Source organism: Callorhinus ursinus, unplaced genomic scaffold (assembly GCF_003265705.2).
Source record: "Callorhinus ursinus isolate GAN/ISIS: 27379988/994484 unplaced genomic scaffold, GSC_fseal_2.0 scaffold10, whole genome shotgun sequence".
NCBI classification, from domain to species: domain Eukaryota; kingdom Metazoa; phylum Chordata; class Mammalia; order Carnivora; family Otariidae; genus Callorhinus; species Callorhinus ursinus.
In genome coordinates, this window is record NW_027397072.1 from 77,000,998 (window position 1) to 77,028,937 (window position 27,940).

A 27,940-nucleotide genomic window follows, 5' to 3' on the forward strand; every position below is an offset into this window, starting at 1 on the left:
AGCACATATGTCCTCCCCACTGGCAGGACAGAAGAGGCTGGAACTGGTTCTCCACTTACCATCTCAGCCACAGGCCTCCAGACCTCAGGTACAGGGTCTGATGAGGGCACCAAGTCCTCTCTCCCCAATTCCCTTTGGAGTTTTAATCCAAGTCCAACCCTCTCATATCACAGACAGGGACACTCTCCCTCTGGTACAAGTCCTCAGGAATGGAGGCCAAACCCTAGGAGTCACCCGTGCCCCGGGAGGGAGGCACCCAGGAGTAATGCGGATGTTGGGGTGGGAGATGGAGAACATGTCAGGTGGAGGGAGGTGCCCTGGGGGACAACAGGTTGGATGGATACTGGACCCCATCTCCCTGGTGTGTCACCAGCCTACTTTCTTTTTCTGAAAACTCCCCAGCTGCTCTCAAAGCAAGGGTGTGCTGCCTGGGCCCCTGCAAGGGGCTTCCTCATGCCTTTCTGCCCTCCATGGCCCCTTGCTCCATACCTCCCTTCTTGCTGCTAACTCTTTGACCCTCGTAGAGCCACTCCTAGGGACTCCCCACTTCTCCACCCTCTGCCATGGGGAGGAGCAGGCCAAGTCTGGGCCAGCCCAACCTCAGCCTGAGATTTGTAACTGCCAGGTCAGACTGGAGACTTGGGACTGAGCACGTTCTCATGGAGCCTCACCCCCAGGGCGCAAACATGCACTGTGTGCTGAACGCCAGGCACCTTCCATCTGGTACCATCTCTTCCCGCGTTTGTGGGCCAGGGTGGCTCTATGGGCAAGTGGGGCTCCGTGTGCCATTTCCTCCGTCTTCTCTTCACTGGCCCCTTCTCATCTACTGCACCATCCTGTCCACCCACCTTCTCAGCACCTGGGCTCACTTGCCCTGCCCCCATTCCCCCAAATGGTTCCCATGGCTTCTGTGCAGTGCTGTCTCTCCCCTTGAGGAGCCCTAGAGTAGACACCAGCCACAGTTTGGGTCCACTCCTGACCTGCCCGGTATCCTCCTTGCCCCCTCCCTGACAAGCTGGGCCACCCTGCCCTTCACAAAGCCCTCTCTACAGGGAGTCTGGATGTCCCTCACGGGAGAGAAGCAGGGACTCAGGCTGCCTCCACATTCTCCCTGCATGGGAGGCCTTCCTGGTCCTGACGTTGGTCCTGACATAGTTCTCCATCTGTGAAATGGGAACAGTGATTCTGGCTCTCACCCGGCTCCAGGGCTTGGAGATCGGAACAACTGAGATGCCAGAGTGCTTAGTGAGGAAGGTCGTTTTTACATGGTGAGGGAGGGGAAGACGGAATGAGAAGGAATGGAAGAGGAAAGGAAGGCAAACTGTGATGAAGTGTAGGGTTTCCTACAGGTGGGGGTGGGGGCGGCACCCATGGTGGTATGCGGTGAGTTGGAGGCAGGATGAGTAAAGACCCCTCTCCTACATTTGAGTTCCAAACATCATTTTGGTCCCCTGGGTGAGCTGCACCATTTCGTGTGAATTTGGAGCAGGGCTTTCTCTTCTTTCTCCTAATATCCCCTGAGACAGCAAATGGCATCCATTAGTTTACTCTGGGGACTTCTGTGCCGAGGGAGAGCAGGAAAGGCTGGGCTGACAGCCCATAGCCACTCATCATCAGCATTTACCGGGCTCCCACCCGGTAAGCCACACACTAAGCTACAGAGGCCGATGATCGGACTCTGACCTTGACCCCTCCAGGCCAAGCCTGGGAGAAGCTTGATCTACAAGTGGACCAAATGCAACCCAAGCCAGTGTAATCCAAGGTTTTTGGACGTAGCAGTGCATAGCTGGGGGCACAGAAGAGCTAACTGCCTAGTGTCAGTGAAGTGATGCATGCAAGCTCAATCCTGGAGGATGAGGAAAGTAGCAGAGGGAACAGCATCTCTGGCACAGGGCACAGCACTGTGAGAAGAGCTGGCATGTAGGGAAGGCTGAGGTCGCTGAAGCGAGGAGGCGGCCTAGGCACAAAGTTAGGAACAGGCAGGAAGGCAGGGCGAGCCAACTAGGCTCACCACATTCAGAATGTGCCCCAAAAGACAGGGACCGCCCAGGGCGCCTGGGTGGCTCAGATGGTTAAGCGTCTGCCTTCGGCTCAGGTCATGATCCCAGGGTCCTGGGATCGAGTCCCGCATCGGGCTCCCTGCTCTGTGGGGGCCCTGCTCTCCCTCTGCCTCTCTCTCTCTCTCTCTCCTCTCCCTCTCTCTCTCTTACCCCCAAGAAAAAAAAAAAAAAAAAAATAAAAAAAAAAAAAAAAGACAGGGACTGCCCATCCACAGAGGGCTCCACAGCTGCAAAGTCCTGTGGTGGCAGGATCAAAACCAGCCCCTAGCAGGTGCACGGCAGTTGAGGTCCCAAGGCAAGTAGCAGAATCTGTCAGGCTCCCTGTTAAGAATGTCTGTTGAAAAAGTATGATGCCAGACACCTGGGTGGCTGTTGGTTAAGCGTCTGTCTTTCTCTCAGGAGTCCCACATCGGGCTCCCTACTCAGCGGGGAGTCTGCTCTCTCTCCCTCTGCCCTTCCGCCCTGCTCATTCCCTCTCTCCCTAATACATAAAAAAAGAAAAAGAATATGAGGCCTTTAGAACTAATGGTGGTGAATGGTTTCTGCTTCTTGCATCCATTGATCCTGACGAAAACATATGCTTTAGAGATAAAAAGGTAATGAAACCTTTTTCATAAGGGGTGCTGTGGGCAGAGAGGAGGGCATGTGTGACAGGTAAGAGAGAGTATCTTGAAAAAAAAAAAAAACTATGTTTTGCTATGACCCCGTTCCTATACTCCTGAAATTTGAGACCGTTATCATTTGAACAATCTAACCTTCGTCTCTCACCTCATCTGACTCCCCCCAAGTCAGTGAAACCAGAGTTGGAAGGGAAAGAATGCACCCAGTCTCTCCAAAGGATAGTATCAAGATGAGCTCACATGCACTAGGACACGCCAAGTAGTCTACCAGAACTATGGCCTCCACCCACAGAGGGTCCCAATTCCAAGTAGTCTACCGGAACTACGGCCTCCACCCACAGAGGGTCCCAATTCCAAGTAGTCTACCGGAACTACGGCCTCCACCCACAGAGGGCCCCAATGCTAAATGGAGGGACCTGGAATTCATGGACAGGAAGGAGGTCCTCGTGGATACAAGTTCACAAATAATCTGGACATGGGAATTCATTCATCTCTAAGTCTTTATTTATTGGAGCAGGTCGAAAAAGTACAGGATGTGCAAGGGATTTCAGCCTCTCAGGACCAAGGGCAAGGGACCCCGCCTACTGACACAGGCCCAGCCACGACCCCACCAGGGCTGCAGCAATCACCTCAGGCTTGCTGGGAACTGAACGCGCAAGGGTCTCGCGAAGGCTTTCAGCTCACCTCCTGGGTAACGCTCACTCCCGTGTCCCATCTCAGAGCCCCAGCACAATGCAGAGAACGGACAGTGGCAGCAGACTGCCTGGTTCTAGTCCTACCTCTGCCGCTTCCCTGTTTGACTTCTCAGTGCCTCCGTTTCCTCGCCTGTAAAGAGGGAATTTCAGTACCCACCTCATGGCACCAGGCACCAGCAAGATGATCACCGGCATTACCACAGTATCTTAGCTTTTATTTCCTGTGCCACTTCACCGAGTGGCTATCAGAATAAACGAGAGAAGTCAGTTTAAAACAAGCTGAAGAAATCCAAAGTTGCTTTTATTTTGTTTGTTTTTACAGCTAATGTAAGAACAGAACCGTGACAGTGGCTCAGCTTTATAACCCACCCAGCCCAAGACTGTTCTGGTTGTGGGGCCAAGAACAAGCAGATCTTCCTCTCTCAGTGACCTCTTAAAGCACAAGGACATCTTCCATAGGGCATCAACATGCACCTGTCATGTTGAATGTCAAGAATTTAGCTAAAGCCTTCCTGATCCTTCTACATTCTCAGCCGGTAGTATTGCCTTCTGAGGTTATGGACTCTAGTCTGATACGTGATAGGTAGAGGAAAGCTTCCTTTTGCATTTCGAGAAGAGTGGGTGCAGAAGTGTGGAGTTGAAGAACATGACTCTGGACTTCAACCACTTCCCCCTTTAGTCTGTCCCTCCAAGGTGAGAAAGAGTCCGTGTTCTCACAACTCCCCTTTTCAGGTTTGGCTTTCTTCAAGGTGTACAACCCAAGCCTCAGGAAATTATCCATGGGAAGCATACTAGGGTTTGCACAAACACAGGACAATCCATTAGTTTTTCCCTTGGCCCCAGCATACACTGGGCCAGCATCTTTCAGGAGCAACCACTCCAGCACTGTCTAAGCTGTACTCCTAAGTCATGAGTGGGTTGTTCAGGACCCCCTGCCTGTCCTCAATGATTCCTAAAAGCTTCATATAGTCTCACACAGTCTTACTGTCCTGGGGTCTATTGGTGTATAATCCTACCTGTAAAGTTACCAAACCCCTGACCTATGGATGCCTCTTTCAGATTTTATATCTTCCTCAAACTCACTAAATGAATTCCAAAAGCAGTTACCTACAAGCTATTTCAAGAACGAAGCCTAATTTTGTGCAAATCACTGCTGAGACCAGCTCTGCAGGAAGTCAGGGAGGGAGGGCCTGGCGTTCAAGATACTCTCTCTTACCTATCACACATGTCCCCCTCTCTGCCCACAGCACCCCTTTCTGCCTTGTTTCAGACTCCTACACACTAGGTACTCCCTCCTGGCTGCCAGTCAGACTGGCAAGCGAGGCTCCTGGACTAAAGACAGGTAGCCTGGTTTGGATATATGCTGCATGGGTCAAGATCCTGGACCATGGCCACAGCACACTGTGCACCCTCCTGCCTACAGATACTGAACAGTGAGCATCACCTCTGGGTTGCTCTATTTATTGTCACCTTGGCAGGAAACATTCTAGAGTATGGAAGGGCAGGGACGTGATCTGGAGGGCAGGTATGACGTCAAATCTAAAACTACCTTGGCACACAAGTATTGTGAAGACATAAGGGCGGGCTCAGAGCTCCATCTCCAGTGATCACTTCTCCAGAGCTCAGGCTGGTACCAAGAGCCCCGCAGAGTAAGAGTCAATACCAATAACTTTCCCAATTCTAAGCAAGAAGACAAGAAGTTGCATGGAGTGGAAATAGAAACACTAAAGCATGGCCTTCATGATGTTGATGCCTAAGCTTCCTGGGTCACCAAGATCTTAACTTAGCTGGTTATCCCTGTTTCACCTCCACACACTGGAGATGGACATTTCAGGGGTTGGGCTTTCTCCCCTGTGACTTGGCAAATTCTTCTCATCTACATGTCGAATCAACAGTTCCTTAGGTAATAGGTGCAAAGCTTCATGCCCCAATCATTTTCTCCACAGGACTTACTAGAACATCCTTCAAACCACTTCATTTGTTCCATTCCTCTTCTTTGGCCTTTCTGGATTTTCTGGATACAGGAACTGCCCGAAGCAGGATGAAAAAAGGAAAGGGGCCAGATTTCACCTCCTGGCAACAGCTGCTTCCCGCCATCTACAGTGGCCAAAGGGAATGAAAGATGACAGCCCAGTCCTCTTTACCCTATCATGGGTTTGGACTTAAAGAGTTCCCAGGTCTCAGCAGGCTACTCATTGTCTAATATGGTTCTTAAGAGGGAGGAGTTGCATGGGACACGTTCTCCCATGGCTGCTCAGTGAAAGCAACAGTGATGTCCAAAACCAGCCCTCTGGCACTGCACAACTGTCGATGGGCCGGGATGATCCCGGGGCCTCAGCAAAGGGCTCTCAATCCTAACTCCCTAATAAGCCCCAGACCGTATGGACGTCTCCTCCCAACTTGGCATGGGGGCAGCACAGACTTCCAAAAGGAACTCCTTTATTAAATGCAGTGAGCAGTCCAACACAGCTACTTGGGTCAGTCACAGTTAATGCTGGAGAAGAAATGCCTCTGATCCATGTACAGCCAGATCTGCTGAGGAACATGGGGATGCCAGGAACCAGACCCATAGATGCCACAGGACAACGTTCCCCTTGCTGGTGCACCATATCACCTAATCTAATGGTTTCATGAGACCCAGAGGCCCATTCTGAAAACAGCTGGCAGGGAGGCAAAAATGGCAATCTTAAGAGGTCTTCAGACAAGTGGACAGCTCAGCAGGATAGCACGTGTGCCCAGGGCTCACCGCACGGCAGCCATCACCAACCCGGTAAAGAAGATATAGCACTTGGCATCTTCAGGGTGCTGGAGGCAGGCGCTATGGCAGGACAGGGAGTGAGCAAGAGTTAAAAATTTGCCAGGTTAACATACCCAACCCTCTGACCCCATCACCCCAACTCCTGAGAATTTATTCCAAAGAAGTAATTCTCGATAGGGGAAAAAGCTGGATGTACAAGGGCATGTGTTCTAGCAGCAAATGGTTATGAGAATGTGGACTCTGCAGTCAGAGACCCACCTCTACCACTTTATAGGGCAAGTGATGAATGCTCTCTGAGCCTCCTTTTCCCCATCTGTAAAACACACTGACAGCCCCTACTCTCCAGAGATGTTGTGAGATGAAACGAGACAATCTGCATTAAATACCTCGAGTACAAGGAGTCCAACTACAAACGTTAGCTCTTATTATTATGCATAAGAGCAGGAAGAGAATGCAGGGAAAAGGAAAGCCTAAATTGCTAAGGGTGACAGAGTTGAAGTTTTCCATGACTATTCTGACAATACAGGTTTTTAGGTCTTACTCATTTCGAGTAATGGAGGATGGATGCCACCAACTGTTGAGCCTTGCAGCTTAGGAAGAAAAAAGCAAGGCAGAAAGAGTTGGCCTTTTTTCACCAGGGGTTTCCCTACTTTTCTAGATTTCACCTTTGGAAAACTCCTAAGAGGTCTCTGAGAATGCAGAAAATGGGGGAAGGCAGAAGGCACAGGAGAGCGCGTATGAAGAAGGGTTTGACAATCAAAACTTAAAAGGATCTGCCTACCTTTGCTCACCCTGCCCAAAGGCAAGGCTGTGTAAAGAGGATTACTCTGTCCTGATTAGGAATACAACTGAGTGAGTGAGTCTGCTCTCCCAGGGGCCCCTGCGAGGGTTGCAGGGATGCCCCCTGGCTGGGCAGACGACTGGGCAGACCACAGTGTGTGTCAGAGAGGAGGCAATGAGTATGTGACCACAGGCAACGAGTCCATTGGTGCAGGGCACAACACAGTCTCTGTCTCTCCTCTTCCTCTGACAGCTTTTCAGCTGTAAAGAGTACATATGAGTCCAGTTCCGTAAAAGAAACACACAGTAAATATTCATCAGTGCCAGAAACAGAACAGATAATTAAGTACTTGGGCAGACCTTAGAGAAGTCTAGCCAGTGTTTACAATCTTTTTCTTTTTCATTCTATCCATAAATATCATGAGTATGTAACCCAAAACTAAAAAAGGATTATTTTTTCCAATGTAAACACCATTATCACAGATAAAAAAGTTAACAATTCCTTAATACGGCAATTACCCAGTGTTTGTATTTCCAACTGTCTCATAAACATCATAAATGGGTGGTCTGTTTCTCAACATTTAAAAATTCAACTTCCCAAAGTGACTGGCTGGCTCAGTTGGTAGAGCATGCAACTTTCGATCTCGGGATTGTGAATTCGAGCCCCACATTGGGTGTAGAGATTACTTAAAAATAAAATCTTAATAAAAATAAAAATAAAAGTTCAGCTTCCCAAAGTCTTGAGGAGATTCTGAGACAGCCCCTAATCAATCCTACACAATAATCACTAACTTAGGCCAACCTCCTCACCAGACCAGGTAAGAAAACCAAAACCGGGGCACCTGGGTGGCTCAAGTCAGTTAAGTGTCTGCCTTCGGCTCAGGTCATGGTCCCAGGGTCCTGGGACAGAGCCCCACATCGGGCTCCCTGCCCCACAGGAAGCCTGTTTCTCCCTCTCCCATTCCCTCTACTTGTGTTCCCTCTCTCACCATGTCGCTGTCAAATAAATAAATAAAATCTTAAAAAAAAAGAAAAAAGAAAACCAAAACCAAGAGAGGTTAGGTGATTTTTCCCAGGATCACACAGCTGGCTGAAGACAGAGGGCCAGACCCATAGCCCACTGATATCACACTGTCTGGCAGTGTGAACACTGAGGTAACCATTAGAAGCTTTCAAGTCAGCAAATCTTAATCTAGTAATGCATCCTTTCTCTGTAATAAGAGAATCACCACTAGAACCCTCCTAGTAATTATACACTCATTTTACTGAGATAAAAAATAAGCTCTTAAGTTAATACCATCAGGTCAGAAGTCAGATCTTGATCTTCATTTTGTGCTTCAATTTAGCCATGTAAAACAATTCTCAATGAGCTCTATCTAGCCTTTTCTCAATGTGAACTAGTTCCCCCAGGCTGCAGCAAGCTGAAAAAGACCCCTAATAGAGGGGGAAGGTATCATCACATGGTAGGGATATGCGTTCTAGTTGGCATCAATATAGTATCAGCAAAGGTTAAGACTGCCTGAAAACAGGCCCAAATGGCTTTATAGATAATTTGCATCGAACTATCAAGGAACTCATAATTTCTGTGCTGTATGTTTTAGAATATGCGATGTATGTTTTAGAATATGAGGGAAAAAATGCTTCCAACTCATTCTATAAAGATACAATTAATGTCTTTATACAATTGGACAAAGAAAGCACACACACAAAAGCAGGGGTGGATGGGAAGAAAACTATATGCCAATCTCACTGATAGAGGCCAAGAACCTAAGTAAAATAAAAGCAAATCAAGAAACACTTGGCTTCTTTCTTTTTTGTTTTGTTCTCTTTTGATAGGGTCTTTCCTATGGGTGCAAAATTCAAACAAACTGGGGCATATGAAAAAAAGAGAGAATAGGACATATTGAACAAGCTACAGAATCTGGAATTTAGATGATCTGACATTAGGAAATTGAAGTAATTCATCATTTAACTAATTCAGAAGAAATGTTTATGCTCACTCATCTGATTCCAAAAGAGCAATGAACAAAATTCAACACCTTATTTATCAAGAAAAATGAAAAGAGTTAACAATGATCATAGCAAACTAGAAACATACCTGACACTCGCTTAACTGGAGGACTTACATTATCAAACAATTATATAAAACTAGTATGAAAACAGATGGGTCATGGAGACAAAAAAGGCCCAAGTCTGTGCAGCCATCGAGAATATGAACCTTGGAGCTATGAAGGGAAAGATTTGAAGATTTTGTTATATATAAATTTTTAATGTATGAAACAAATGTCCTTAATACTTCAATAGAAAGAAGAAAAATAAAAAGATAAGCAGTTGACTGGAGTAAAAGATACACAACTTGTATAATAAAAGATTAACATCTGAATGTATAAAGCTGCTATAAATCGAAGTAGACAGAATATGATGAACCATTCATAAAAGACATACAATCTCATAAGTAATCAAGAAAATACACATTTACACAATTCCACTGAGACGCCTGGGTGGCTCAGTCAGCGTCTGCCTTTGGCACAGGTCATGATCTCAGGGTCCTGGGATTGAGCCCTGTGTTGTTGGGCTCCCCGATCAGCGGGGAGCCTGCTTCTCTCCCTCTGCCTGCCGCTCCCCCTGCTTGTGCTTGCTCTCTCTGAAAAGTAAATACAATCTTAAAAAAAAAAATAAACAATTTCATTTTTCACTCATCAAATTAATAAAATTTAAAACACTGATTTCCATAGCTGACGAAGACATGGGAAAACAGGTATTATCATTGCTATGGCTTGAACTGTAAACTGGCAGAGCCTCTGAAGGGCAATTAGCCAGCAGTTAGCCAGATGTCAGACACACGTACCCACCACTTACTGGTCTCTGGACTGTTGAAATCCCCCAGAGGCACACAAAACTCAGGAACAAGGGTGTTCACTGAAACACTATTTTCTGTATCAAAAACAAAACAGCCCAACTCTCTAACAGAAGATGGTGAAATACACTTTCGTGCATCCACCCAGCAAAACACGAGGCAGCTACTGACAAGGAGATAAGTCTCTATGTAACCCACGGGAAACATGTCACAACATCTGTTGTAAACAAAGGCTAGTTACAAAAAGTCCACATTCTTTGATTACACTTTTGCCAAAAAAAAAAAAAAGGTAAAAAAGTAATGTACTTTGTATAGCAAGAAAGATCTATTAGAATGCATACTGACTCACCACTGCTATTCAACATAGTATTAGAAGTCCTAGCCATAGCAATCAGACAAGAAGAAATCAAAGGCATCCAAATCGGCAAAGAGGAAGTCAAACTCTCACTCTTTGCAGATGATATGATACTGTATGTGGAAAACCCAAAAGACTCCACCCCAAAACTGCTAGAACTCATACAGGAATTCAGTCAAGTAGCAGGCTATAAAATCCATGCACAGAAATCAGTGGCATTCCTATACACCAACAACAAGACAGAAGAGAGACAAATCAAGGATTCGATCCCATTTACAATTGCACCCAAAACCATAAGATACCTAGGAATAAATTTAACCAAAGAGGCAAAGGATCTGTACTCAGAAAACTATAAAATACTCAGGAAAGAAACTGAAGAAGACACAAAGAAATGGAAAAACGTTCCATGCTCATGGATTGGGAGAACCAACATTGTGAAGATGTCGATGCTACCTAGAGCAATCTACACATTCAATGCAATCCCCATCAAAATACCATCCACTTTTTTCAAAGAAATGGAACAAATAATCCTAAAATTTGTACGGAACCAGAAGAGACCCCGAATAGCCAGAGGAATATTGAAAAAGAAAAGCAAAGCTGGCGGCATCACAATTCCGGACTTCCAGCTCTATTACAAAGCTGTCATCATCAAGACAGCATGGTACTGGCACAAAAACAGACACATAGATCAATGGAACAGAATCGAGAGCCCAGAAATGGACCCTCAACTCTATGGTCAACTTATCTTTGACAAAGCAGGAAAGAATGTCCAGTGGAAAAAAGACAGTCTCTTCAACAAATGGTGTTGGGAAAACTGGACAGCCACATGCAGAAGAATGAAACTGGACCATTTCCTTACACCACACACAAAAATAGACTCCAAATGGTTGAAAGACCTAAACGTGAGACAGGAGTCCATCAAAATCCTAAAGGAGAACACAGGTAGCAACCTCTTCGACCTCAGCCGCAGCAACTTCTCCCTAGAAACATCACCAAAGGCACGGGAAGCCAGGGCAAAAATGAACTATTGGGATTTCATCAAGATAAAAAGCTTTTGCACAGCAAAAGAAACAGTCCACAAAACCAAAAGACAACCGACAGAATGGGAGAAAATATTTGCAAATGACATATCAGATAAAGGGCTAGCACCCAAAATCTATAAAGAACTTATCAAACTCAACACCCAAAGAACAAATAATCCAATCAAGAAATGGGCAGAAGACATGAACAGACATTTCTCCAAAGAAGACATCCAAATGGCCAACAGGCACATGAAAAAGTGCTCAACGTCGCTCGGCATCAGGGAAATCCAAATCAAAACCTCAATGAGATACCACCTCACACCCGTCAGAATGGCTAAAATTAACAAGTCAGGGAACGACAGATGTTGGCGGGGATGTGGAGAAAGGGGAACCCTCCTACACTGTTGGTGGGAATGCAAGCTGGTGCAACCACTCTGGAAAACAGTACGGAGGTTCCTCAAAAAGTTGAAAGTAGAGCTACCATTCAATCCAGCAATTGCACTACTGGGTATTTACCCCAAAGATACAAATGTAGGGACCCGAAGGGGTACGTGCACCCCAGTGTTTATAGCAGCAATGTCCACAACAGCCAAACTGTGGAAAGAGCCAAGATGTCCATCGACAGATGAATGGGTAAAGAAGATGTGGTATATATACAAAATGGAATATTATGCAGCCATCAAAAGGAATGAGATCTTGCCATTTGCAACGACGTGGATGGAACTGGAGGGTGTTATGCTGAGTGAAATAAGTCAATCAGAGAAAGACATGTATCATATGACCTCACTGATATGAGGAATTCTTAATCTCAGGAACAAACTGAGTGTTACTGGAGTGGTTGGGGGTGGGAGGGATGGGGTGGCTGGGTGATAGACATTGGGGAGGGTATGTGCTACGGTGAGCGCTGTGAATTGTGCAAGACTGTTGAATCACAGATTTGTACTTCTGAAACAAATAACGCAACATATTTTAAGAAAAAAGAAAAAGAAGAAGATAGCAGGAGAGGAAGAATGAAGGGGAGTAAGTCAGAGGGGGAGATGAACCATGAGAGATGATGGACTCTGAAAAACAAACTGAGGGTTCTAGAGGGGAGGAGGGTAGGGGGATGGGTTAGCCTGGTGATGGGTATTAAAGAGGGCACATTCTGCACGGAGCACTGGGTGTTATGAACAAACAATGAATCACGGAACCCTACATCAAAAACAAATGATGTAATATATGGTGATTAACATAACAATAAAAAATTTAAAAAGAATGCATATTGAGCTATTAATAGTGGATATCATCTCTGGGAGTGGTACCACGGGAAACTCACTTTCTAAATGACAGTATTTCTGTAATGTTTGAATTATTTAGGCACAATCACTTTTCTAATTGAAAAAAATAAGGAAAAAAAAAGAGACATAAAAACACCTCCACTTTTCTGAAAAAAAGGCAGGGAGGGCTAACTATGATCCCAATGAATGCCAGGTAACAATCTCTACAGTATTTTCCTCTAAAGAGGAGGAGGCAGAAAATGGTCTGGAACAGCTGGGAGCCCGCCCTCCAGTTCCCACGCAGGACTGGGGTGGTGGGAGTGACGGGAACAGGGCCAGGCCTTCAGTCACGGCAGTCCCCACGAGGAAGGCCGTGGCTGCAACAGTGCACAGTGAAGGAAAGCACATGCCACACTGGACTCCCAACTATTTTTTTCTTTCACCTCTGATCTCTGAGTGGCTCTCAGATCACCATTTAAGATTAGAAACGTTTTATGTGAAGAGCTCACAATGGAAATCAGATCGACTACAAGGAACTGGTGGTGGCTTCGTGGGTAAGAGCTATAGAAACCTAGTGTGTCCTAAAAAGAAGACAGTGAATGCCAAGAGCCAGAATGGCACGATGCTGGAAAGCTGGTCAAAGAAAGGGTGTTAATGAACTTGCTAGCCTCTACCACAACCTGTGACTGATGAAGCCAAGAAGGGGAAGAGAAAATGAATAGAGAGGGAACGGCAACAAAACTTAAAACACTGACGATGCTACACACCCAAAAACAGTTATGTATTTAATCCTCCTGACAACCCAGGGAGTGCTACAGAAGAGGAGACTCAAAGAGATCCATGACTTGCTCAAAGTTACAAAGCTACAAAGCCCCAGGTCTGGATTTGAATGTGGTCTGCCTGAAGTCCAGGGCACTGGCGGCTCCTGCATTCAGCCAGTGGGCCAGCCCCAAACTTCCCAATATCAGAGCCTATGTCCCCAGTCTTCCTAGGCAGATTCACCTGTGAGCTGGACGGCAGAGCCTGGGAGCTGGACTCCTCTGACGGGGCTGCTCCCGAGCCCATGGGGCTCAGCGTAGTGATTCGGCTTGGTTGGCCACGCAGTGTCAGAGTAATGGTAGTAGGGACCTTCAAGCCTGACAGAGAGAGGGGGAAAGAAGGGTTGTTTGTCACAGTCTCTACCTTCTCCTCCCGGAGAGTTTCTTCACATCACAGACCACCCCCTTGGCCGCCCACTTCAGTATCCTCCCCAGCTGGGTCAGCTCCACCCTATCAGCTGTGTTCTTCCGACCTCTCTGGGGGATGGACCCACACAGCTGAATCCTTGAGGGTCAATACCAGGACCCTGTTGAGTTGGGTTCAACAACAAGCCTTGCCCATGTGAGATGGGAAGGTCCTAGGGAAAGACCCCATATCCCAAGAGTCCCCACAGCTGTCATGAGAGACTCACCTGATGCTTGGTTAGAGATCTGAGCCAGGCCAGGGAGGCTGCTTGCCAACTTAGCGAGGCCCCCATTGGTCAGCAGCTGGTGGATGGCTGTGGGCTTCCCACCAGGAGTGGCACCCAAGGAGGAGAGAGTGGTGGCCACAGGAATGGTACGGACAATGGTGCTGGTGCCCGTGGTGATGGCACCCAGGCTCTGCATGGGGGTGGGCAACTTCACACCGGTGGCCTGTAGGACACACAAGCTCAGGTGATCAGAAGCTATTGCCCAAAAGCAAGCAATGTTCAAGTGTGGAGGGCCCAGAGCATTAAAGGCTACCATGTATTGCATACCTACTACATGCAAGGTACACTTCCATGCATTTTCCATACACTATCTTATTTAATACTCAATACAACCCTTTGAGAGAAACACTATCATTATCCTAATTCTACAGACAAGGAAACAGAGAGAGGTCAACAAATTTGTCCAAGGTCACACAGGAAGTCATGGAGCCTTAACCTTTGGTAGCTCCCAGGCATGACGTCAGAAAGCTGTCTGTCTTGACCCAGACTCCAGACCCAGTTGCCCTGCCAAAACCAACTAAACTGAGGCCTCCTCCCCACAGCTGCCCAGCCCCGTGGACGGCAGATGTGCACCTGTGGGGCTGGCCCTGGGGAAGGATTTGCTGGGAGGCCAGAGGTTTTGCTGCTGATATCCTGCAAGCTGAAGCTGAGGCCTTGAAGGAGGCTGCTGGCTGGTGTGGCCCCTAGGAGAGAGCAGAACAGATGTCAGCACAGGCTCAGTTCCTTATCCTAAGAGAAGCCACACCCATCCACCCTCAACAACCAGCTAAAATACCATTGCTCTTTCCCTGGGACATTACCAGTGCTCTCGGGAAGATGCCAGGAAGGGCTCCCTGGGCACGCACACTGCATGCCCACACAAGGAAAGGTACTATGCTAGACACACTGCCTTGGATTTGCTCCGCATATCCCAACCTGCTCCAAACCACCTATCTTATTTTTGGACAGTTTTAGGAAAACCAAAGAGAGGCTGAACCCCACCCACTTTTCAGAAATCTAAATTCCATCCTTTCCAGAGAAAAGGACAGCTTCTTAAGCCAAAAGAATTCCAAATACCTGATTTACATTTCACTACACACAGCTGAGCAGCCACAAAGCAAAGAGGGAGGTCCTCCGGAAGGAGGACACCTGCAGAGCCTTGCTGGCTGGGCTCAGGCAACCAGCCTTCCCATGCAGGGTGGGGTGGCGAAAGTGAAGAGACAAGCAGAGGCAGAAAGGTGCCTCATTTTTGTTAATGCTAGTACAGCACAATCTCCAGTTCTCTGCAATCAGATGTGTTCAAAAACACCACAATGAACACAATACACACATCTCCCACCAGCTATTTCTCCTCCTTACAGTACAAGAGATACCACCTGCAGACTGGGATATTTACTCACTGTAGATATTGAGACCAAGAACTCCCCCACCTCAAAGCTAATTCCAGCTTCACATCAAGCCTCTATGAAAGTCTGCAACTCAGAGGAGCACCCTCCAGATTCAGCTGCTTTCCCAGGACCACCCTCCAGCAGCAGCCCAAAAGAGACTTTGCTGGGAGGCAGGGAATGCTGGGCTACCAGATACCTGGGAGAGAGCTGCCAGGAGAGGTGGCCACCAGACGGCTCTGAAGTGTGTGCAAGGCACTGGGTGTGGTGCTGCTGGACACTGAGGAGGCTGGGCTGGCTGAGACGCCCCCTTCAGAAGCACTTGACCTGGAGACAAAGACAGGAGCTCTATTATCCAAGGTCAGAGGGCAGCAGACCCTGGCAACACAGGGAGGGTCCACAGAGGGGCCCAGCAATGCTTCCAGCAGTGGACACTAGAACCTAGAATTTCTTTGTCCTATCTTCTGAATCTGGCCTCTAGTCCTTCTGAAAGTCAGGCCTAAAGGAAAGACTTCAAACTTTGAAGCAAGAGCTATGAGATGCTTTGCAAACTAAGTAAAAAAGAACTTGGAGTTGACCCAAAAAAAGACAAAGATCCCACTCAGAAAGAAGTCATATTCCCAAAACCGACAGAATACTCTACCAGCTTTCCAAAGTGCTAAATGGACCAGAGAAAAGGTGAAGAGAAAGAAAGGAACAGAACCAGAAAGGCCAAGAAATAGACTCACTTGGTAGTGGTGAGAAGCCCTGTGAGCTCCTTGGCCCCTGCTGAAGCCTGCCCCAGTGTCATGGTGATGGGCTTCCCTCCCGCAGCTGCAAAACAGAAAACCCCAAGGCCACTGGTCAGTCCTGCCTGGCCCCTACTTTTCCGGGTTTCACAGCCCAGGCTGAAAGCAAAATATTATGGACAAAGACTGGAAGAAGAAAAACAAAGAGTAAGTATAGTAGAGTAGAGAGTTATTTTTTTCTTCTATTTTTTAAACTTTCTGGAATATTTTACTTTTTTTTTAATTTTATTTTTAAGTAGTCTTTATATCCAACGTGAGGCTCACACTCACAATCCTAAGATCAAGAATCATACTCTACTAACTGAGCCAGCCAGGCATCCCTGGAATATTTTCTTATCTTTAATTGAAACTGATAAAGAACAAAATATAATGATGCTTTTTTTTTAAAGGGATTTTTTTTTTTAAGATTTTATTTATTTATTTGAGAGAGAGAATGAAAGAGAGAGAGAGAGCATGATAGGGGGTTGGGTCAGAGGGAGAAGCAGACTCCCTGCTGAGCAGGGAGCCCGATGTGGGACTCGATCCCGGGACTCCAGGATCATGACCTGAGCCGAAAGGCAGTCGCTTAACCATCTGAACCACCCAGGCGCCCTATAATGATGCTTTGAGTGACCCCACAGCTCCCTCTGATCCTCGTTCTGCTTCCCTGATCCTAGTTCAGATCAGGTCACTGCCCACTTTTGCCCCATGTGCTACCGTGTGTGTCCCCCTTGCTCCAGGCACACCTTGCAGTAAAGTAGAGGCTGAGCTGTACAGCAAGTAGTCACCAAGAAAGCAATGTTAAGTGGTCTGAGAGAGCTCATTTTTTATTTAAACAGGCCAAGAAAAACTCACCTTCTGGAGCTCCTCCTTGGGAAGGAGGACAAGGCCCTCCAGCTGGGTCCCCTTGGGAGATAAGGGAGACCTTAATCTTCGGTCGCTTGGAGGTCTTACTGCCAGGAAGAGGACTGGAGGGATGGTGGCGCTTCAGCTGGACCCTAAGATCCTCTTTCTCTGCCTCTTCCGTTTGTTCTGATGAAATGGGAACTAAGAGATGGAGCTGAAATAAGGTCTTCCATAATCCAAAAAAGCCCTAGAGACACTGACAGCAGCAGCACGGGCATGACTGTGTGTCACACACAAAGTCACACTTCAAAGGCAACTGCCAATGCTTCAGTCCCATCTCACTCAGGTCCCACCTGTGGCAGAAGGCCACGCTGCCCACTCAGAAGATGGGTCCATCCCCAGCCCTTACCCTGTTCTGGAGTTAGAAGGAAGGGGGCTCTGAGTCGGTGGGAACAAAAGAAAGAAGACACCCTGACCCTTCCTAGCAAAGGCCAACCAAAAAACAGAGGACTCACTACTATGCATCTAAGCAATGCTTCCTGGACTCAGTGTCTTAATTTTCCTGTTTCAGGCCCACCCCCATATCACACGGCTGGGGAACAGTAAACATTCCACAAAGAAGCAGTAAAGGAGCATACTACCCACTCCTCTCTAAAGGGGAGAATTTCACAAGGCTCTCAGAGTCCTCCTCTGTCCTAAGAGACCAAGGGTGACGGCCAAATGAAGGCAACAAAAAGGATTATTGCCAGGAATCGAGTCTGGCTTTGAGTAGCTACTAGGCAGGGGAGCATTTTAGCCAAGACAACTTTACTGCTCCTGCCCAAAAGCAACAGGGCAACAGTGGCCCATGTCATAACTAGTCCCCAGGTCATCTGTGCTAGTACAGAGAAAGGCCAACTGTTCACACATGGGATTCCCACCTCCGCTGAACCAAACAGACTCGTCCTGCAGATGGCCAAGCTTCTTGGACTCTGAAGTTATCCTTCAAGCTTTCTCAGAGATTCCCTTCTCTTTAAAACCAGAAGCCCACCCTAGGCCCTCTTCTTAGCATAGGCAATCAGGGGTAGAATGGAGAGGAAAGCAGCAGTCATATGAGGAAGGCAGGCAGGAATGGGGGTCCTGGCCTGGGCCACAGGGCATAACCAGCTGGAAGGCTCACTTAGGGGATAAATGCATTGACTAAAATCGAATAGGAAGGAGGGTGAAAGAGAAAGGAGCCACAGGTTTTATGCTGACAGTGGCTGGTGTGCTTGTAGCGGCCAGGATGGAAGCAGGAAACCAGAGGCAGGGAGAAAAACACACAAGGAAACTGAGGTTCACAGGCAATGGGACACAGGCACACGCAGCAGAAGCAGAGCCAAGAACCACAAGAGACCAAAAAGGAAAAACCATGAGACGCAAACAGAAAGTATGGAGAAAAAGCAAGTACTATGGAGGAGTAAGCAAAAGGAGTCAGCCAAGAAAGGAATCAGAAGACAGAAAAAGGAAGAGAGAAAAGAACAGGAGGAAACCAGAGACAAATGAGAGGCAGGACTGGGAAGAAAACAAGGGAGAAGTGGAGAGAAGCAGAGAGCAGAGCGTGAGAAGGTGAGAGGAAGAGCAATACTCACCAAAGAGACAGGAGGAGGTGCCGGGAGGAAGAGCTTTCCTCACCAGCATATTTTGTTTCAGAAAAGCAGCAAACTGTGCTGGAATGAATCAGAAAATTACAGAATCACAGCCAGCCAGAGAAAGGAGAAAAGGAGAGGGAGTAAGAAAGATATGAAAATGTTCTAGAAAATGGTCAACAAGGGCTTTTTTCAGATTTACTGCATGGGTTTGAAACCTGACTCCTAGCAGCTCCATGGAATCATCTCTAAACTGAAAATAATAAATGCACCTGCCTCATGGGGCCATTGCCAAGATTCAGTGAGCAACAGCAAGTCAAGTGCTACGAAAACGGCATGGCACGTAGTCAGGGCTCCATAAAAGTTATCTATGACTATCCCCTCCTGCCTTATGAGCCCTGCCAAAGCCAGGGCGCTATGGCCGCTGCTCGGCGCCATGGTATTCTGGGCCCCATTTCAAACCCAGATCACCAATCAGCCTTCCAGAACTCCTCAGATTCTCAACCTCGTATCCCCTCCAGAAGCACAGCCAACCACTGGCTCTCTCTCCATCAAAAGCCTAAGTGAACACCACCCACCCAGAACTTGGCTCATGCCACCACTTAAGAAGTCAGGTCACAGACCATCCACGTGGACCCTAGGGGGCCTGGCCTTTTTTTTTTTTTTTGGTCTTTTTGCGTTCACTGATCCACTCAAACGTGCTCCTTGTTAGCACCATTCTTAAGGGCACCCTCATAAGAGGCCTGGATTGAAGTCCTGACCCTTTGGCTCCACTAAAAGAAGCACAGGGGAAGTGAGCAGATCAGCCTATGTCATCTCTGCGTCTCTCTACTTGACAATCAACTCTGGTGCTGCCTCCTCCCAGGTACCTGAGGCTTCAGATGATACATGTTCCTGGATATCTCATCAAACACAATGCCCAAGAGGCCTTACCTTGGGGCTGCCCAACTGGATCAAAGTGGGGGAAAGGGGAAAAGCCACCGTTTCTTTTCTCTTTGCCCAAAACACTGTCCCTTTTCTACAGCTTCAGTAGCACTCACTGTTCTCTAGACTCTAATCTCAACCATACAAACATTTCCTAGCCTAATCTAAAGCCTATCTGCAGAAACCCCGATAAACTTCCCTGAACGTCCCAGTGTGGGAATCTTAACTCTTTAAGGGCAAAACAAAGAAAGGGCATGATACCAGCTGCACTGCCCTGGAATCTCAGGAATAAAGCTAATCACCCTGTCCACATGGTCTGAAGAGCGCCCTGACCGCACGAGTGGCTGGGCAGGGCCTAGAACAGAGCAGGTAGCTTCCCCAGTTGGGAGTCAGAAAAAATTTTGAGGCAAATACACACGTAGTCAGCTCACAAAGCCTAACTTCCCCAGAACACCAAAGCAAAGCTATAATTAGTGGAACTATACAGCTCCACTAACGCACAGACCTTCTGTGATGTCTTACCCTTGAAAACAATCCTTGGTATTCATTTCAACCTAATTTTGTCAGTACAGAAATGTGGGAAAGGGTACCTCTCACATGCCCCCGGAAAAAGCTGCAGATGCCAATACTTTTCAAATGCCACATGACATCACTCCAGAAGATAAACCAAGAGGCCACTGGGCCAAGAAGCCTCTACCTTGGGCTTGTTTGTGGGTCAGCACAGCTTCTGGGCGCTGCACATGTCTCTTCAGGAGCTGAGAGCTCGCGATCTGACTGGACTTCTGGGCAGAGGTCACTGTAGTCACTTTGGTCTTGGGACTGGAGGTGGGGCTGCTAGACACACTGGAAAGATCCTGAGTAGGGTGAGAAGGATAAGAGCTGAGCCAGCTGTTTGGATCTGACCACCAATTATCATGTTCCCTTGGAATTCCCGGCCCAGAAATTCTCCTCCTAGGAACTCAAAGGTCTACAGCACTGGCAAGACAAACAAGCACCCCCAGGAAGTGAAGGAACCAACTCCACAGTCCTACTTCCCCAGCAAAGTGCTCCCTCCCTTCCCGCGTTACCTCCGAGCCTGAGGGTGAGGCAGGCAGCTTGGCAGCTGGTGAGGCAGGCCGACTGCCCCGCTCGGGCACCTCAAAGGCCAGGTCTCTTCGGGCTGCATCCCGAGGCTTCTTCTTCTTCTCAGCATCCTGATCCCGAGGCTCAGAGCCCATGTGCCCCTCAGCGCGAGTGAGCACTCCAGTCAGAAAGTCCACGATCTCATCCTAGTGTGAAGAGGGGCCCGGGCCACTGAGTCCTCAGTCTAGGGAACAGGAACCTCCCCAAAAGGCTCAACTCCATTCAATTAACACCAGCTCTGGCACTGGGCGTGCTGGTCCCTCTCCATGCACACCGAGCCAGGCACAAACCCCAGCCTCAGCCAAAGACCAGCAGGAGCCTACTCCCCGACGCCTCTGTGGGCTGGCACTCTGGGGTGGTCGTGCCCCCCCAACTCCTCCAATAAACCCCCCCCCCCCCCGATGCTCCATACACATTTCTACTTCTTCCCCTCTGTCTTTCCCCTTTTCTTTATGATTTAGTTCTACGAGAGGCTCCACTGGATACTCCCTCACACTTCAGAGCTAAAGACACTGCTGCCAACAAGATCAAGCCTAAAAGGTTATAGAAAGGCAAGCCTCGCTGAGAAAAACACATAAAGCTACGGTGTACCTGAATACATCTGTCCACCATGCTCTGAGTCAGCCCCTCTGATTTCTTCTTTGCTTTGCTTATTCTAAGAGACAGAGAGGAGGAAATGTTTACTTTAAACATTCCATGGCATAATATGGATTTCTCTTCTGTGTTGGCTATTTTCTGGGCCCAGGAAGGAGGACTACATTAGCCCTCAGGCAGGTATCACCACCTCTCTGATCATCATGTTCCGTATTCTGCAAAATGGGGAATCATAACACCTCGCTCATGGACTTGGGGGTATTACAAAAATCATATGTAGAGAACCAGAGAACATATGAAAACTGCCTAGGACTGTACACTCCAAAAGTCCTATACCTATGGCTTCCCAGATAAACTCTTGACTTCTAAGACCTCAACCTCTAGAAGTCCCCCAAAAAAGGCCCAAACCCTGAGATTACTGGACGCTGTAGAAATGAGATTAGAAGAGGAAAGATGGTTGCAGGTTACTTCTAAAAGGGTAAGAGAAGGGGCGCCTGGGTGGCTCAGTCATTAAGTGTCTGCCTTCGGCTCAGGTCATGATCCCAGGCTCCTGGGATCGAGCCCCGCATCAGGCTCCCTGCTCGGCAGGAAGCTTGCTTCTCCCTCTCTCCCACTCCCTCTGCTTGTGTTCTTTCTCTCACTGTCTCTCTCTCTCTAATAAACAAATAAAATCTTAAAAAATAAATAAATAAATAAAAGGATAAGAGAAAATGGCCACAGGGATGCCTGGGTGGCTCAGTCGGTTAAGCATCTGCCTTTGGCTCAGGTCATGATCCCAGGGTCCTGGGATAGAGTTCCTCATCGCTTCTCCTTCTACCTGCTCTGCCTGCCGCTCCCCCTGCTTGTGCTCTCTCTGACAAATAAGCAAAATCATTAAAAAAGGAAAAAAAAGAAGAAAATGGGCACAGATGGCTACATTCCCTTCTTTGGAAGCTAGTTTTAAAACCTCTGGCTTCTGGCTGAGGATCTCAGCAGAGAGGAAAAACAGGGTCCCAAGTGACAGGGTGGAGAACAACATTCTATGCTTCCAAATTCTGAGACCCCAATTTACTGGCTGTTGGCCTCTGACCTTGTGTAGCACCCTCACCTGTAAGATGAGGACAGCAAGTCCCAGAAGTTAAGCAGTTTACCCAAGTTTCTTAGCAAAGCAACCAAGACTAAATTGAGGTCTTCCGATTTGCAGGCTGACACTCAAGCACCCTGCAAACATGTCTCATAAGCAGCCTCACAACATAACTCCCAACTAAAGTGTTCCCATCTCTCCTGTTCCCTCACTGCCACTCAACACACACACATATCCACACACACACACACACACACACACGCTACCCTCCTATAGATAAGAATGTCTGAATAACCAACAAAGACAATGTATTTACAAGAAAATATTGCCTTAAGCACCAAAGCATTAGATTCTAGACCCACGAGAAACAGCCAAATGACAAAGACCAGAAGGACCTCTCTAAAACAGCCCTCAGTAAGAAACTTACAAGACAGGTGGGAGCAGGTACTTGCTTTAAGCTCACTAGCTAAAGCACACAAATGAAATTAATCTCTGAAATTGAACATATAAAAAAAGGAAGCCCAACAAATGACACACCTCTTTTTCAGTACAATTTCATGAAAGCATTTTTAAAGGCCCTACAAGCAGCCAGTCTTTAAGGGACCAGTGGCCATCTCAATGCCCTAAGTGCCCCTTCCAAACTCCAGCTATTTTTACTCCAAAATATATAAAAGGATGTTTAATACAAATAAAATCTATGTTCATGTACATCCTCAGTAAGGAACAAAATATAAAGAAATGCCTACCCCATTGAAAGCACCAAGACTGCATTCACCGAGTCTCAAAGTATCTCCTTCCCACTGGGTAACTACTAATCACAAAGGCAAATAGAGTAACTTGACAGTGGAGAAACCTGGAAGATGCCACCTTCACGTGATCAAGGTTAACATCACCAGTGATAAGACACATCAACATCACGTATCCCCAGGAAGGATGCGCTGAGGGCTTATCATCTCTGGCATTCCTGCCAAAAATTCATATGCTCCACCTAATCACAAAAAATGTCAAAAACCTAAATTGAGGGACGGCCTACAAAATAACCGGCCAGAAGTCTTCAAAATGTCAAGGTCGTGGAAGACTAAGGAATAGTATCAAACTCAAGGAGACTGAGGAGACAAGGCAACTAATAACCACATGCAATCCTGGATCGGATGCCGGACAGGAAAAGGACACTGGTGAGCCAACTGACAACATCTGCATCTGCAGATGAGATAATACCATCATAAAATACTTCCTCATTTTGATAATTACACTCTGGTTATTTAAGATGTTAACATTTAGGAAATCTGAGTTAAGGGTATGTAAGAATTTTTTTGTACCATTTTTGCAACTTTTTATAAATCTGAATTAGTTTAAAATGTAAAATGGCTCCCCCCTTCATGGAAGCAGATTTAGTCTGTAGTTACATCACCACCTCACTGGCATCTCTCCAACACTGCAACATAGCTCTCTCACAGCTCTGGGGGAAGCCACATACCTGAGATTATCGTCAGCTCCCCCAACCACCACCAAGCTGTTCTCAGCCCGAATCTTCTCCCGGAAATCTTCCATGGCTTCGGGATGACACTGCAAGGAATTCTGCCCAATGACAAAGAGGACTGGAGTCTTCATATCCAAGAGGGGATCATCCACATCCTAAAACATGTACAGGTTTTATAATCACCCAGTTCCTGTTCACTGAGCACTGACCTGTCAAGTCCGCTGAGGGGAGTCAGCTGGGCAACTGCAGTCGCTAAGTGCCAGTTTGGGTGATGCACGTACCCCCTTATTCTCACCAGCCAGTGACCCAGCAATCAGCTGCACCCCATGCTTACCCCTCTGGGACCATCCACGGTAAGTAAAGGAAACCCAAGGCAGACAACTGCAGTGACGTACTCCATCACTGACACCTGGAAATAATAAAATAGTTTGTCTCAAGGTCAATGGACTTTACTGCAGCTACACCCTACCCAGAGTCGAGAGGTGGTCCAGATCTACCAGCCAGTCCCATCTCTTCCTCCCCAGTCCTAATCCCCAGGAGTACCAGCCATAGTGGCAGCAGTAAGATCACAAGACACAAGATCCCAGGACACAAGATGGAGCCGTGCAAGAACTGCAGCAGAGGGCTGAACCGCAGGATGGGAAGCTCAATGCTTCCATCCTATTAATTTCCTAGACTTGAGTCCTCCTATTCACTTTTTCCTCCACTAATACAGCAAATGCAATCAGGAGGACACAAATGTTGCTCTTCTTCCTTAAGCAAAGAGAATCTCTCCCTTTTGAATCCAATGGTTAGCTCCCAGACACTCCAAATTTGTTAGAGCAGCTGCTGACTGAATTCTCTTATTCCCAGGACCAGGGAGTGTGGGGAGACTGCCTCCTTCCTCTAGTGGCCCTAGATGTCATACTTGACCAGACCACATGAAGCAGCAAGGACTCCACTTATTTGACCCACTTGAGAACTGGGGCTTTGGACAGGTCAGGGACTCTTATACAAACTAATGTACGTACAAATGTATGTAAAATAATAAAGAAAAAATTCCTTGATGTCTTAGAAAGGGACAGAATACTAACACAACATCAAATTCCAAAGCTGCTAAAATTTATGCCTGCTTTTTTAAGGTGGGAGAATAGTACTTATGTTTGGGGGTGGGGAAGAATTTTTTTCAGAGATACATGCTGAAATACATATATATATATAACATAAATGATATTTGGGATTTTCTTCAAAATAATTGGAGGAGAAAGTGGGCAGGGCTAAGATAAAAAAAGTCTGGCCATGAGTTAATCACTGGTAAAGCTGGGTGAGAGGCCCACAGGATTTATTATAGGTCTGTTCGCCCTTTAAGTTTCTGTTTAAAATTTCCACAATAAAGTTAAAAAATAGTCTTCTACACTTTAAAATGCATATATGTATGCAGATCATCTAGCACAGTGTCTAGAACATAAAAAAGGACTCGATGGTAGCAATCAGCAGTAAAAGCATCAGTATTCTATCCCAAGACAGCCTCCAAGTGAGATGGGAATTACTTACGTGACAGGCCACCAGAGCTCCTGTATTCCAGCCAATCAAGATAATGGGTTTGTGGGGGAAATGGCTGTGAATCTTTGTGGGAAGAGAAAGAAGACAGTAAGACAGGAGGCCACAGCCAGGTGCAAAACAAGCCCAGCATGCTGGGTGTGCCACAATGACCTGAAACAAGGGCACTCTCACCTCCAGCACTTTGCTTCTCACTGCCCCAATCATATGCTCAAGACACTGCAGAACTCCTACCCCACTACCATTGTTCAGCAGATGGGTGGCTACAGGGATGACCTAAAGGAAAGAAAGTGGCAGCCATGCCAGCAGAGATTAAATTTCAAATCTTCTCTCAATTCTGCTTAACCTACCCTAAATCCCTTCAACCTTGGATAAGCACCATTCCAATTAAAAACAAAAAGAGTGGGGGCGGGGGATGCTCATCACTTAAGTCCATCTATTTTGTCTCCCTCCCACATTCTGTGTGCTCAGTCTTCCAAGACTCTATTCCGACCCAGGAGACAGTTCCTCTTATTCCCACACATACCTTGCCTAAGCAGGAGAGCTGAGACTGCCAGAAGCGGTGGCGGCGTGAGGTGGGGAACACGGAGCTAGAAGGCCCGGAGGAGGCAATGAGAATGAGAGGAGAGCCAGGGAGCTTGCTCTAAGGAGAAAGAACCCCAACAGAGAACCAGTGAGGGTGAGGTGTTACTCCACAAAATCTCAAGTATCCCAATACCTTTCTTACCCCAACCAATGCCAATTTCCTTATGAAACTCTGCTAAGCACTACACACAACCAGTTATTAATGAAAAGTTAAGTCATTTATTATCTTCTTGCTAAGGTTCTGAGACTGGATTCTAAAAATTTTGTGGGTCATAGTTAAGTCCTGAGCTGCTCTGACTTACTGGTTTGTTATGAGAAAGTACCCCCACAGCAGGATCCCAGGGCCTCTTCAGCAGGAGGGACAAGGCCTCAGCTCCTGCAGCCCCAGTCTTCGTGTTAGATGACACAAGCATCCGGTCAATCAAAGTAGGGATCTAGAAGTAAAAGCAAAAATGTTTCCAGTGCGAAGCAGACCTGCCCACTAGCAGGAATCAGGTGGGAAGTAAGAGCGTGATTAAGCAAATTATCCACAAAACTAGATATTAAGGGTTAATTTAAAATATTTCAAAGAATTTGTAATAAGGAAATAACTTTGCTAAATTTAGTTAAAGAAAAAATAGAAAACATAAAAAATTACCTCTACTCAGAAAAAATGCTATTAGAACATATGCCAAAATATTAATAGTTATCTTTATGGAATTATGGACAGCTTTTTCCTATTTATTTTTTTTTTAAGATTTTATTTAATTATGACAGAGAGAGACACAGCAAGAGAGGGAACAGCAGGCTCCCCGCTGAGCAGGAAGTCCGATGAGGGGCTCAATCCCAGGGCCCTGGGATCATGACCTGAACCGAAGGCAGATGCTTAACGACTGAGCCACCCAGGCACCCCCAGTTTTTTCCTTTTTAGATTTCTGTATTTCCTAAACTTCCTCAATGAACATCAGTTGACTCTATAAATTAAAAAAAAAAAAAATCTGCATTTTCTTCTAGAGTATTGCCTTCAAGCTTTGGCATGTTAAAGAAATCGTTACTGTGCCCAAAATAATATATCCTATGTATTGTGTATATTGTGATTTATACCATATCCTATTTTTCACTATTCACCAGAAAATGTGACCTCACAGATGTTTAAGTATAGGTTTCTGACATGCTGATGCTTACGCTGAGAATAAATATCTCTGTGAAAAAAAAAAAAGGAAGAAATATCGCTGTGAATTCCACATTACGCACAAAAGGTCAAAGTGACATAGGGGAAAGGAAAGATTTTTGAATGTTAAAGGTACTCTTCAGAAAAAACAAAAACAGGGCACCTGGGTGGCTCAGTTGGTTAAGTGTCTGCCTTCAGCTCAAGTCGTGATCCCAGGAGGGAGCCTGCTTCTCCCTCTACCCCACCCTCCTGTTTGTGATTTCTCTCTCTCTCGGATAAATAAATAAAAATCTTTAAGACAAAAACATTCTGAAAAACCAGAGAATGAAAAGTACTATGGTGATGCAGGTTGTAAAAAGTCAGCCCACAGCTAACACCATACCCAACAGTGAAAAGCTAAGAGCTTTTACTCTAAGATCAGGAACAAGATAAGGATGCCCACTCTTACCACTTCTATTCAACATTGTATTACTATTAGTCCTAGCTAGAGCAATGAGACAAGAAAAATAAAAAGAATGCAGATTAGAAAGGAAGAAGTAAAACTAACACTATTTGCAGATGACATATTCTATATAGAAAACCCTAAAGACTCCACCAAAAAGCTGTTAGAACTAATAAACAAGGGGTGCCCGGGTAGCTCAGATGGTTGAGCGTCTGCCTTTGGCTCAGGTCATGATCTCAGGGTCCTGGGATCGAGCCCCACATCAGGCTCCTGGCTCAGTGGGGAGTCGGCTTCTCCCTCTCCCTCTGCCTCTCCCCCTGGTCATGCTCTCTCTTTATCTTTCTGTCTCAAATGAATAAATAAAATATTTTAAAAATAATTAAAAAATAAAATAAAATAAAATGTCCAAACTCCCAAAGCAATCTGCAGACTCAATGCAATAGCTATCAAAATTTCAATAGCATTTTTCACAGAAATAGAACAACCCTAAAATTTGTATGGAACCACAAAAAAACCCCAAATATCCAAAGCAATCACGAGAAAG

At 46.5% G+C, this 27,940-nt stretch overlaps 1 protein-coding gene across 12 annotated transcripts in view; it reads right to left on the minus strand.

The window, feature by feature from the left end:
* Positions 1-3,655: 3,655 nt before the first annotated feature.
* The window catches only part of KANSL3 (KAT8 regulatory NSL complex subunit 3), a 43,295-nt gene continuing 19,010 nt past the window's right edge, over positions 3,656-27,940 (minus strand). For 7 of the 12 annotated variants that reach the window (XR_012379844.1, XR_012379845.1, XR_012379848.1 and 4 more), the window contains 18 exons: positions 26,107-26,238; positions 25,746-25,862; positions 25,394-25,495; positions 25,214-25,285; positions 24,015-24,089; positions 23,678-23,835; positions 21,135-21,198; positions 20,489-20,689; positions 20,119-20,275; positions 18,501-18,578; positions 16,900-17,091; positions 16,006-16,090; positions 15,477-15,604; positions 14,487-14,596; positions 13,854-14,076; positions 13,406-13,539; positions 9,393-9,557; positions 3,656-6,193 (listed from right to left, as the gene is read on the minus strand). Coding sequence is in view for 2 of the 12 variants with exons in the window: in XM_073897799.1 (XP_073753900.1) it covers positions 6,173-6,193; positions 13,406-13,539; positions 13,854-14,076; positions 14,487-14,596; positions 15,477-15,604; positions 16,006-16,090; positions 16,900-17,091; positions 18,501-18,578; positions 20,119-20,275; positions 20,489-20,689; positions 21,135-21,198; positions 23,678-23,835; positions 24,015-24,089; positions 25,214-25,285; positions 25,394-25,495; positions 25,746-25,862; positions 26,107-26,238 (2,049 nt within the window). In the remaining 10 variants the exon portion in view is untranslated. The remainder of the gene's footprint in view (positions 6,194-9,392; positions 9,558-13,405; positions 13,540-13,853; positions 14,077-14,486; positions 14,597-15,476; positions 15,605-16,005; positions 16,091-16,899; positions 17,092-18,500; positions 18,579-20,118; positions 20,276-20,488; positions 20,690-21,134; positions 21,199-23,677; positions 23,836-24,014; positions 24,090-25,213; positions 25,286-25,393; positions 25,496-25,745; positions 25,863-26,106; positions 26,239-27,940) is intronic. The other 5 variants (XR_012379846.1, XR_012379847.1, XM_073897799.1 and 2 more) reach the window with 5 other exon arrangements.